Source organism: Ips typographus, linkage group LG2 (genome assembly GCF_016097725.1).
Source record: "Ips typographus isolate SLU linkage group LG2, UJ_Ityp_2.0, whole genome shotgun sequence".
Lineage (NCBI taxonomy): Eukaryota > Metazoa > Arthropoda > Insecta > Coleoptera > Curculionidae > Ips > Ips typographus.
Genome location: NC_138423.1, coordinates 7016305 through 7029682, shown reverse-complemented (window position 1 = coordinate 7029682; position 13378 = coordinate 7016305). Strand labels below are relative to the sequence as shown.

The following is a 13378-nucleotide window of genomic DNA, read 5'->3' as shown; positions in this document are numbered from 1 at the left end:
ACAAAATGAGTCAAAACTGGCCTCTCTAGCTCTTCATGTTACCGAGATATTGAATTTCAAAAAGTAGTAAAAAATACCCCTAATACTATTGATTTTTTTGAAAAATAAAAAATTTGAAAGTGCTTTTTTTGTACTTATTTTACCTAATTTAAGATCCTTTGGTATAAATATGCCTTTTACTGTGCATTGGAACCCTCCTGGAGCAAAATATGAAAATTGCCAAAATTGCACTTTTGGCAAAAATGGCATGTTTTCAATTTTTGAATGATTGTAACTTTTTTCATTGAACTCTTATAGATTTCACTAAAACGTCATTAGAAAAAGGGTGAAAAATACTACAAAATGATCCAAAACTGGCCTCTCTAGCCATTCATGTTACCGAGATATTGAATTTCAAAAAGTAGTAAAAAATACCCCTAATACTATTGATTTTTTTGAAAAATGAAAAATTTTAAAGTGCCTTTTTTGTACTTATTTTACCTAATTTAAGATCCTTTGGTATAAAGATGCCTTTTGCTGTGCATTAGAACCCTCCTGGAGCAAAATATGAAAATTGCCAAAATTGCACTTTTGGCAAAAATGGCATGTTTTCAATTTTTGAATGATTGTAACTTTTTTCATTGAACTCTTATAGATTTCACTAAAACGTCATTAGAAAAAGGGTGAAAAATACTACAAAATGATCCAAAACTGGCCTCTCTAGCCATTCATGTTACCGAGATATTGAATTTCAAAAAGTAGTAAAAAATACCCCTAATACTATTGATTTTTTTGAAAAATGAAAAATTTTAAAGTGCCTTTTTTGTACTTATTTTACCTAATTTAAGATCCTTTGGTATAAATATGCCTTTTGCTGTGCATTGGAACCCTCCTGGAGCAAAATATGAAAATTGCCAAAATTGCACTTTTGGCAAAAATGGCATGTTTTCAATTTTTGAATGATTGTAACTTTTTTCATTGAACTCTTATAGATTTCACTAAAACGTCATTAGAAAAAGGGTGAAAAATACTACAAAATGATCCAAAACTGGCCTCTCTAGCCATTGATGGATTCATGAATGATTGTAACTTTTTTCATTGAACTCTTATAGATTTCACTAAAACGTCATTAGAAAAAGGGTAAAAAATACTACAAAATGAGTCAAAACTGGCCTCTCTAGCTCTTCACGTTACCGAGATATTGAATTTCAAAAAGTAGTAAAAAAAGACCCATATACCCCCTCTCATTCTTTTTATTATTTTGAAAAATGAAAAATTTTAAAGTGCTTTTTTGTACTTATTTTAACTAATTTAACGTCCTTTGGTATAAATATGAATTTTGTTGTGCATTGGAACCCTCCTGGAGCAAAATATGAAAATTGCCAAAATTGCACTTTTTGCAAAAAAAAGCATTTTTTAAATTTTTGAATGATTGTAACTTTTTTATTTGAACTCGTATAGATTTCGCTAAAGCGCCATTAGGAAAAGGGTAAAAAATACTACAAAATGATCCAAAACTGGCATCTCTAGCTCTTCATGTTACCGAGATATTGAATTTCAAAAAGTAGTAAAGCAAGACCCTTAATACCTTCCCTTATCTCTGGTCTGTACTTGTTCTTCAACTTTCAACAATGTAACAATGTACTTTTGATATTTTTCGGTAATTTGCAACTTACAAGCAGCTGATAACCCATTGATTTACTCATTCATAGAATATTTTATTTTGAACGGTAGCACCACTATAATCAAAAAGACACTATCAAAATCATTTTATCTACGTCTAGCATGATAATGACTCATTACATAGCTCATTTTGAGTTAACGAGCAATTTTACCACACCACAGCACCGTACCATAAAACAATCATTCTTGCACTAGTGGCTGTAAAATCTATCATAACGTAACGCCAAGTTGGAGTTGGAACACTGTATAGATAGATAGATAGATAGATAGATAACAGCTTTTATTTAAAACAAATAATTACAGGGTAATTATGTTTAAACACGTCAAAGAAGAAAAAAGTATCTAGTATCAGTGGATAGATATACCTATACATATTTAACTTACTGCTAAGAACGTTGCACTTTTTGAAAGAACTCCTCAAAATTGTAAGGTTCGATGAAAACGAGAAGATTAAACAAATCCTTTTTAAACTTACCCAAACCTTGTGTTTTTCGAAGCTTTCTAGGCAAAGTATTAAAGCATTTTATTGAAAAATATGTACACTATTTTTCAGTTAAAGTTAACTTGTGTTGGGCAAGGTTGTACTGACTACTGATTCTGACTGCCTCTTGTGTTGTGTGAGTGATTGACTAAGAAACGTTCAAATAAATTTGGATTTCGTTTTAAAAACAATATGTGTTCAAAAATTGATATTGCTGGCAAAGCTAGAAGATCTTTATTTCTAAATTCATTTCGAAAAGTAGTTAACGGTGGCGACTTGGTGATTATTCTTAGTGCGACTTTTTGGTTAGTGAACAGAAAGCTTATGTTAGTGCTGTTTTCCCAGAATATGATATTGAATTTAAGCAATGAATACACTGTTTCATAATAAGCAATTCTTAATGTGTCTGACCTGCAGTGTTTAGCTAAAATTCTCAAAGCGTAGCATGCAGATGATAGCCTGGCGCTCAATCCGTCGACATGATAACTGTACGTCAGGCCAGCATCTACCTGCAGCCCCAATAGTTTGGTATTATTACTTATAGGTACAGTGTTAGTCTTGAGAGTTATGCTTTCTGGAAGTTCCACCAAATTATTACTCGTTTTGAAAATGATACACTGGGTTTTATCCATATTTACAGTAAGATGGTTCTGACTAAACCACCTCTCTATGTACTCGAAATGGTATATACAAAGTTCTTCAAGAGAAACAAATGTTTTTGCGTGCATTACCAAATTGGTATCATCAGCATAACTGACCAGGCGACCGTTCTGGAACACAACATTTAATGGAAGATCGTTAAGAAATATTGTGAATAAAAGTGGACCTAGAATGCTACCCTGCGGTACCCCCCGAGTGATACATAATTAGCTAGATTAGAAAATTATGATCAAAAGTATTGTACAGTAGTCGTGTTAGTGACTTTGTTTAAAAACCCGTAGCAAGTGCCAATTATTTTTAAAGAACGGACTAGTGAGGTTATGTTCGGGCATTTTTGACGTGACGGGGCAGAATAAGGAGAGATGTTATTAGATTGGGTAAAAAAATTTTTACCCTTTAAGAATGACCTCAAGCAGGTGAAAAAACACGCATGTCTGGAATTAGATCACAAATTTTAACCTACAAATGCTTTGAAAAATGAGTGATCATGAGAGTTTCAGTTGACATCTGGAAACTGTTTCTTTTCGTACTCGAAAAAAAGCAGCACATTTAGAATTAGCATTTGGGCCTTCTCATTGTAGCGCAGCATTTTTATACCTTTGATATTCGTTTAAATCAAAGTGACAGTAAATGTCAACGTTTTCAATTTGACAGGACGACAAAATTAACAACGTGCCTTTTTTGCTAAAATTGTTTATTTCACATGTTTGATATGCGAGAAACAAAGATGTAACAAGATGACATCATTCTCAAAAGGTAAAAATCCAACTATAACCATTTTTTATAAAAATTATCAATGTTTTCGATTTGATGTATAAAGTTGATACAGTCCACTTTTGTTTGTGTGTGTAATCACCCACTCCACCTAACCAGCACCAGCCAATTCAACCATATTTTGGTCCTTCGAGTCGGATGTTTCATCTACATATTGTGTATTGGTGTCTATTTGGACAATTTGAAGAAGTGATGATCAAAACTACAAGTCAGGTATTCCCTTTATCAGTTCCTTTCCTGCTTTTCACTAGTTTTTGCTATTAGTTTGCCAAATTGCAAAATTATTCGATTACAATTTGTTTTCAAGTATTTACCAATGCTATAAGTCTAGTTATATGGTTTTAAACTCAATTTTGAGTATCTATACCATTTAAGTCAACATTTAATTGGTGTTTGTAGCTATTATCCTCACTATTGCCATTATGGGGTAGGACACCGCCCTCTGTACAAGAAAGCCTAGAATGTCATTTTTAATGGCGGCGTTAGCGGTTTTTGTTTTGTACACAAACCTATCATTCAATTTTTTCGTGTAGTTGATTAGAAGTTGTGAGTGAAAAATCAAAGAACGCTTCATTCCTGATCCAGATATGTATAGATATGGCTTTTTATACCCAATAAAGTCCAGCCAAAGCAAGTTTGGTTAGAACCCTTTGTCCTGGAAAGTACAACAAACTAATGTAAAAACTGCTCAATCAAAGAAAATTTGGAAATCCTTGAAAGTAGGTAAGCAAAACTGGTAAATGGGTTTTATATTATTACCAAGACCTTTCTTTTAAAATGTAAATGTGCCAATGGAACTTTTAAAAGCTGTCCTGTTTCTTCAGAGTAAACCTTTGTTGCTCTCAAAATGCAGGCGGCCTCAAAATGTAACTCACATACCTATGTATGTAAGAGGCAATAAGTTTACTGAATGAGAAAGCATATTATACTTAACACTGAGTATTGTGTTTTAGTAAAATCATTCCAGTTCAAAGCTTTCAACCACTGTTGGGTTCGAGCAGGGTCTTTTGGAAAGTAAAAGACTGACACTTTTGGGCCTTTCACCAAATTGCTTTTACAATTTGACAAACAACAAGTGGACGGCATATTGTAGAGGCAATAGAATTTAAGTTAAAAAACCAACAACAAATTATAGAACAATGAAGGAACAATAACAATAGTGATAACACAATAAAATGAACACAAACTACACTTTCACTAGAACAATAAACATATAAACAACAATATATAATAGCAAACAAAAATTACTTTGGCAAGTAATCCCAAGTCTTGACTTTAAACCTTAAAAATTAATTTAATCATCGAAAAACTCAATTTCCACAATACAAACAAATGCAAACTGTCAACCACTATTTCGGCCATATTGGAATTTTTGGCATGCACCTTCTTGGCTTTCTTGTACAGAGGGCGGTGGGTCGGAAGAACAAGACTTAAGTAAATTAATAAGAAATAGGGGTAGTATTAAACAAAAATTAACTATTTTAGAGTCAGTTAGGGTGGCTCTACCAGATAAATTGCCAAGTTTGAATGATCTAGAGTTACGGCTCCGAAATAGCCACGATTTACTGATTGAGTTTGATGCAGTCCAGTCTATTATAGAATCTATTTGTAAAGATGAAGATCTTTCTGAACATTATGATGAACGAGAAGCATTTGAAAATCGCTATTATAGAGCTCAGGATAGTTTATCTCAATATGTAGCTAATCAACAGGTTCCATTGCCTCCTTCAAATGTCGATCCAAGTGCTGCTTGTTCTAATGACTCTGCAACAAACAATCTGCAAAACATTTTGCTACCCAAGCTAAAACTACCCACCTTCTCAGGTAACTTTGATCATTTTAAATCAAGTTTTACTTCTATTATATCCACTAACTCGGGGTTATCTGAATCACAAAAGTTTCAATTCTTAAAGGCATCATTGGAAGGTTATGCTGTCAGGTTTGTTGAAGGTTTGAATGGTATGGATAAACCTTTTACTAAGAACTTCTATGTGGTAAGTTTGATAAAAAAACATTTTCTTGTAGATGTTCATTTTCAACAATTATTAAGTATTTCTAGTGTGGATAAAGATAATTTTACTCCGGTAAATTTGACACATGAGACTTTGTTTGATTCTCTCTATTATTCATTTAATGTCCATTAAATTAGACAAAGCAACAATGCGTGAATGGAAAGAGGTACAATATGCTACACTGAATGAATTTTTTGGAGTTTTTAAAGAGTAAAGCAGACTTGTGGCAATCTATTGAACAGTCATCTGAAAGTGCATCTTATTCTAATGATCAAAGTAATAAACATTATAAATCACGAAAACAGCATTCAATAAATAAACACCAACTCAATTTGGTAAATAATGTAGAGTCTAATAACCCAAAATGCAATTTTTGTCCGCAAAAACCGTACAATATATCAGTGTCCAGACTTTCTATCACTAACGCCACAGAATAGGTATGCAAAGGTAAAACAGCTTCGTTTATGTGTAAATTGTTTGCGTTCAGGACACCAGTCAGACAAATGTACTTTAGGTTTTTGTAAAACATGCAAACAGTTTAATAAAACATTTAAACACAACAAGTCGTGTGGTAATAGTATATTATTTTATGCACTTAACTTAACTAAAAATAAAAAAAATTACAAAACTAACAGTGGTTACAACGGTACTCTCGTATTACTGATAGTTGTTATTGATTGTTGTTGGCATGGTGGATTCACTTAAAATTTATTGTGCCCTGGAAGTGTTGCTATGGCACAAAACAAATGTCAATCAGTTGTTATCAAACGGTGAGTACAGAAAAATCGTATTTTTTGAAAATGAACATTGAAGAGGCCGCCCAAGAGGCCATCGCTAGCCTTCTTCCAGAAAAATCTCGCGAGGCTTACAAAAAACAGTTTCTTGTTTACCAAAAATGGTGTGTTGAACAGAATGCAGAGAATTTTACGGATGAAAAGGTGCTCCTGCAGAAGTCTAAGAAGCTCAAGGCATCTTCTCTATGGAGCCAATATTCCATGATCAAAGCCACGATAATATCTGAAGCAAACGTCGACATCAGCAAATACAGTAAACTCCAGGCATTTCTAAAGAGACAGAATGACCATTATAAGCCGAAGAAGTCCAACACATTGGATTTCGACCATATAAGAGATTTTCTTCAAAATGCTCCAGATGAACAATATCTAGCCCAAAAGGTAAGATTATTTTCTTTACTTTGAATATTTTCCTGATAGTACTACTAAAAATAACACCATTGATTATTTTTGTCTACAAAACTACAAAATGTACTGACAGGAGACAATTTTGTTGCAGGTGGTGCTGATTATGGGAGTCGCTGGAGCATGTCGAGGAAAGGAGCTCTGCCAGCTAGACTGCAACGATGTCTCGGATCATAAAAGCTTTTTTCTGGTAAATCTACGAGGTACAAAATCAGAAAAGGATCGCTTGTTTGTGATAAAAACGTCTGGCGAAAACTCTACGAATGTAGTGGAATTAGTGAGAAAGTATATTGGTCTAAGGCCACCTACAAAGCATACACGCTTTTTTGTGTCTTACAAAAATGGGAAATGCATGACTCATAGGAAAAAATACATTTGGACAGCTACCAAGGAGAATTGCAGGCTACTTGAGACTACCAAATGCAAACCTATATACTGGGCATTGTTTTCGCAGATCATCAGCTTCTTTACTTGCCGACTCTGGAGAAACCATAGATGTGTTGAAAAGACATGGTGGCTGGAAAAGCAGTTCTGTTGCTGAAGGTTATGTTGAAAATTCATTGTATCAAAAGAAGAATGTTGCCGATCAAATATTCACCAATGTCTTCTCCGATGTTGATATGGCATCAGCATCAACCATAGAAAGATAATTTCAGAAAATGAGACAACGGCAACGGCGACTGCTACGTATGTGCAGAATATGTTTACTACTAAAATTGTTGCTTCCAATTGTCCACCCTTCGTTAGCCTTGCAAACTGCACCAAAGGGATTAAAAGTAATTTTAATCCCTTTAAATTTACTTTTAATCCCTAAAGTGCATAAAACATTTAAACACAACAAGTCGTGTGGTAAAGCAAATTACTACGACCTCGTCGTGGCAATACTTCTCACTCGCGACTATAAAAACGGTCTTACCACACTAGTAATGTAAATAACTATTAACTCACTAAATCATACACCAGACATTAAAAGCAGTTAACATAGACAGACTAATTTAACAAAGGGTATCGGGCAGATGTTTCTAGGCGCCTCATTATTGTGTCTTCCCTATAGTGTCGCCCTATAAATGGCCTTACTAGTCATGCAAAAGCAATTATGGCGCGACGTTTTTAACTTTATTGAAGCAAACACGAACTTTTTATATAAAGTTTGTTAACAAATTTGGTGAAAGTGCCATTATTTTAATGGATTCAAGATTCACCTAAAACCCACCCAAGGAAATCAATAATAAGTAATTACCACCCGCTATTTTTGTCCCAGTCCTTTTAGGTACAACTCGAGGAGGTGTTATATTTTACTTCCCTGACAGGTCTATGGAAGCCTTATCGGTAAAGTGGTGATTATGCGTATAATTCTTGGGGATTATGACGCCTTTTTTGGATTTAGTGGTCTTTAAAAAGTCAAAATTAGCCATATTTCGGTAGAAAGAAAAGTAAACAGGTGTCGTCGGTTTCTTTGAACGAATGGGATGTTTTCAGCAAAAGTAATGAAGGGTATAATGGACCTATTGTGAGGTGCGGTTTCCATTGTCACTGAGGTTGTAAATATGTTTAGGTAGAAATGTAGCAAGTGCTACTGGTGTTGGGTATTTTCATTATTTTCTTTAAAAATTTTTTAGTGGACATTTCCGACTTTTTAATGGATAATATACCTCTAAAGGTTACTCAAGTTTAACTTAGTAGTTTTTATGGAGGATTAGAGGATCTGCCTTCCAGACAGCTTGGTTGCTCCCATAATTTCAATCCAGGAAAAACTGACCGACTGGTTCAGCATTCAGATACTCTCAGTTAAGAGAGATTTTCTTTTGTCTAGAAGATTTGAGAATGCTTTGGAACGTTCTGACAGGTTTTAGAAAGATCTAAAGGACACTGAAAAGATCTAGGAAATATAGAACTGTTTTGGTGAGTTCTAGAAGGTAGAACGAGAGGTAGAAGGTCCTGCAAAGGTCTAGAAAATTGTCATACTTGATATGGAACAGAAAAATGATTCTAAAATTCCACAATACCTAAAAAACAGGTCTTTCAGACTTATATGGAGCCTTAATGAAGGGAGCATGGAGAGTTTAAAGAGTGCTCAAAGAAAAATGGAGAGAGAAAATGATAGGAATACGACTGCACAGATGATGATCAGACAAAAGACAGAATGATGAGCTGGCCAATTGATGGCAGATGATGATAACCAGGAAGACAACTAAGTGGAGGCTAGGAACAACTAAAAGGAACCCAGGACGAAGATGATGAATGATGATGATGAAAAAGTGTAGAAATTGTCATTCCCAGAAGGTTAAGATGTTCTGGAAAGTTTTGAAAAGAGCTTTACAAAGATCTAGAAGTTTCAAAAAGATTTTGAAACGTTCAAAAAGGCGTTAGAATGTTCTAGTGACTACAAGAAAGGTCTAGAATGTTTGAGAATGCTTTGGAACGTTCTGACAGAGGTTTCAGAAAGCTGTAAAGAGCACTGAAAAGTTCTAGTTTCTAACATTCACCGTTTCTGAATTACTTCGCAAAAAATAGTTCCAATCAGTTGACATTGTGGCTTGAACACCCTGTAACTCAGTTAGTTTTAGGAGTTCAGGGTGGTTCAACCACTTAAAAGAACCGTTTTGAACTCCTCTTTCACAGGGTGTAAAGCAAAAAATTCTCTCTAAAAAATTGCGGACAGGGTGACCAAAAACAGTCAATCACCATAATTATCATGCACACCCTGTATATTTCAAGCAAAAACGGTCCTGAAAATGTACGGTGCTAAGTTAAGGAGTTGATTAAGAACATTTTTGATCTCTTGCAAATTTTTCGTCACTTTCACCGTTTCTGAGTTATTTAGCAAAAAACTAGTTTGATTCAACCAGTTTTCCAATCAGTTGAAATTGTAGTTTGAAGTTTGTACATCCTGTAACTCAGTTATTTTTAAGAGTTTAGGGTGGTTCAATCACTTTAAAGAACGGTTTTAAACTCCTCTTTTTTAGGGTGTAAAGCAAAAAATTCTCTCTAAAAAATTGCGGACAGGGTGACCAAAAACAGTCAATCACCATAGTATCATGCACACCCTGTATATTTCAATCAAAAACGGTTCTGAAAACTTACGTTGTTGGTTTAAGGAGTTGATTAGGAACATTTTTGGTCTCTTGCAAATTTTTCGTAACTTTTACCATTTTCGATTTATTTAGGAAAAACTGGTTTGGTGCATCAAATTTACAAATCAGTAAAATTGTGATCTCAAATTTGAACACGGTTTACAGGACAGTCAGGGACAAAATCACCTATAAAACCCACTTGGAGTGACCAAATCATGTTTTTAAGCACATTTTTGGAATCCTCACTAAATTTCCTATCGGATGACATAAAAAACACTACAAAATCGACTACAGACAGAGAGAAGAACGCTGTCAACATTTGAATTGCCGAAAACACAGTTTGAAAAAACTGCCAAGGATAAAGTCGCTTGTAAAACCCTCTTGGAGAACGAAACTGACAGTTTTAAGTACATTTTTGGAATCCTCGTTAAATTCTCTATCTAGTGGAATAAAAAACCATTACAGAATCAGGTAAAGTCAGGGAGAAAAATACTGTCAAAATATAAACTGTCAGAGAGACGGTTTGAAAAGACAGTTTCGCCTATAAAACCCACTTGCAGTGAGAAAATGACAATTTTAAGCACATTTTTGAAATCTTTATTGAATTTCCTATCCAATAACCTGAAAAAGCACTATAATATTTGGTACAGTCAGGGAGAAAAGCGGTGTCAAAATTTAAGCTGCCAGAAACACGGTATATGTTTATTATACATTTATTGTAAATTGATATTTCAATGCGGAAAAGTGCACTTTACCGCACCCGAGTAGGAGAAAAAACAGTTTTTGTGTCAAAATTTGCTCTCTCTCTAGGGCATAAAATAACCGTGCAGAGACGTTTGTGCGTAATAGTATATTTACAACAAGGGTGAATAAGATGTCCATATCGCACGAGGACAAAAATTCGTTTCTCATTGCCTCAAAATGTTTTGAACTGTCAGTGAGGATGACAATCAGAAGAATTATATTCTTTACGTTCAAGATTAGCTGTAATTGATCTATTTCATATCGCACGGTGAAGATGGTCTGTGATTGGTCTATTTCATATTGCACGCTGAAAATTACCTGTGATTGATCTATTTCATATCGCACAGTTGCCGAAAGTCTAGGATTCTGTATTCGTTCAAGCGTTGGCAATTGCCTACTTATCCGTTCTCTGTTAACACGTTGACTGCCATGAGTACCAATATGGTTTCACAAAAAAAAGGTAAAAACAGCCGAGGGGGGTATATGTGGAGTCTAAATAAAAGACAGAAACATTAACGTTGTGAAACGCCAAATGCAACACAATCCTCTGTTATTTAGATGGAAGTAGAAGACGCTGGCCAGCAGGAACAGAAACTTTCGTTGGCCTGTGAATTGAGACGCATAGATGACTGACTATAAATGATAAAATATCAAAAAATGTCATCAATAATAGTATATTACATTTTATTCCACACCGTAAGTAACAATATACGAAGGGAACCTAAAGTTGGAGCAGGACGGAAGATGAACCTGTTGAGCTATGTGAATCAATTGATGACGATTCATTATCGCTAGGATGATATTCATCTGACCCTGAATCGGCTCTCTGGAAAATCTCTGGAAAATTTGATGCTGAAAGACGTATGTGATGACCAACATGTTGAAACGTGTTGGAACGTGTAGTCTGTGATCTGTCCAAGCGTGACTCTAGTTATGTACCACACGGCTATTAGGATAAAACATAGTATGTTGAGGCCGCGTGTTCCCCAGTTGAGTCTCACCGTTAAAAACATGTTACAACATGTTAAGATCCAAACTGCCCACAAAACTGTTGAAAAGGACCTATTTTAATAACTTTTATGCACTTTAGGGATTAAAAGTGCACTTTTAATCCCTGGGGGATTTAAAGTAAATTCTTCCAAATTAAACAATGATTTTATTGAAATTTTATTTATTTGTTAAAGTGTAAGGACGACAAAGGATAATTAACATAAACATAACTTAAATCTAGTTCTTATTATTATATATATTTACATTTATATTGACTTTGGTGCAGTTTGCAAGGCTAACGAAGGGTGGACAATTGGAAGCAACATTTTTAGTAGTAAACATATTCTGCACATACGTAGCAGTCGCCGTTGCCGTTGCCGTTGTCTCGATTTCTGAAATTGATCTTTCTATGGTTGATGCTGATGCCATATCAACATCGGAGAAGACATTGGTGAATATTTGATCGGCAACATTCTTCTTTTGATACAATGAATTTCCAACATAACCTTCAGCAACAGAACTGCTTTTCCAGCCACCATGTCTTTTCAACACATCTATGGTTGATCCAGAGTCGGCAAGTAAAGAAGCTGATGATCTGCGAAAACAATGCCCAGTATATAGGTTTGCGTTTGGTAGTCTCAAGTAGCCAGCAATTCTCCTTGGTAGCTGTCCAAATGTATTTTTTCCTATGGGCTGAGTCATGCATTTCCCATTTTTGTAAGACACAAAAAATCATGTATGCTTTGTAGGTGGCCTTAGACCAATATACTTTCTCACTAATTCCACTACATTCGTAGAGTTTTCGCCAGACGTTTTTATCACAAACAAGCGATCCTTTCCTGATTTTGTACCCCGTAGATTTACCAGAAAAAAGCTTTTATGATCCGAGACATCGTTGCAGTATAGCTGGCAGAGCTCCTTTCCTCGACATGCTCCAGCGACTCCCATAATCAGCACCACCTGCAACAAAATTGTCTCCTGTCAGTACATTTTGTAGTTTTGTAGACAAAAATAATCAATGGTGTTATTTTTAGTAGTACTATCAGGAAAATATTCAAAGTAAAGAAAATCTTACCTTTTGGGCTAGATATTGTTCATCTGGAGCATTTTGAAGAAAATCTCTTATATGGTCGAAATCCAATGTCTTGGACTTCTTCGGCTTATAATGGTCATTCTGTCTCTTTAGAAATGCCTGTAGTTTACTGTATTTGCTGATGCCGACGTTTGCTTCAAATATTATCGTGGCTTTGATCATGGAATATTGGCTCCATAGAGAAGATGCCTTGAGCTTCTTAGACTTCTGCAGGAAGTAAGCCAGGAGCACCTTTTCATCCGTAAAATTCTCTGCATTCTGTTCAACGCACCATTTTTGGTAAACAAGAAACTGTTTTTTATAAGCCTCGCGAGATTTTTCTGGAAGAAGGCTAGCGATGGCCTCTTGGGCGGCCTCTTCAATGTTCATTTTCAAAAAAATACGATTTTTCTGGACTGTTTGATAACAACTGATTGACATTTGTTTTGTGCCATAACAACACTTCCAGGGCACAATAAATTTTAAGTGAATCCACCATGCCAACAACAATCAATAACAACTATCAGTAATACGAGAGTACCGTTGTAACCACTGTTAGTTTTGTAATTTTTTTTATTTTTAGTTTCTCGCATTCTAAAGTGCATAAAATAGTATATAAACCTTGTGACTAAAGTGTCTTTTAATCCCTTAGCGAATTGTTTATAATATACTATTAATTACAAAAACACATATGGCCCTATAGTCAACGT

General features: G+C 34.8%; 1 protein-coding gene and 1 long non-coding RNA gene across 2 annotated transcripts in view; one reads left to right on the top strand and one right to left on the bottom strand.

Annotated features, from left to right (window-relative positions):
* Positions 1-3200: 3200 nt before the first annotated feature.
* Positions 3201-13378, top strand: part of Dad (Daughters against dpp) — a 133782-nt gene continuing 123604 nt past the window's right edge. Inside the window, exons 1-2 of the mRNA XM_081973554.1 lie at positions 3201-3559; positions 3624-3790. Coding sequence (XP_081829680.1) covers positions 3716-3790 — 75 coding nt within the window. The 5' untranslated portion in view covers positions 3201-3559; positions 3624-3715. The remainder of the gene's footprint in view (positions 3560-3623; positions 3791-13378) is intronic.
* LOC145725032 (uncharacterized) lies at positions 11761-13258 on the bottom strand. The gene is made up of 2 exons (XR_014177153.1): positions 12672-13258; positions 11761-12556 (listed from the first exon to the last, which is right to left on the bottom strand). It is a non-coding gene; the product is annotated as an uncharacterized LOC145725032 (long non-coding RNA).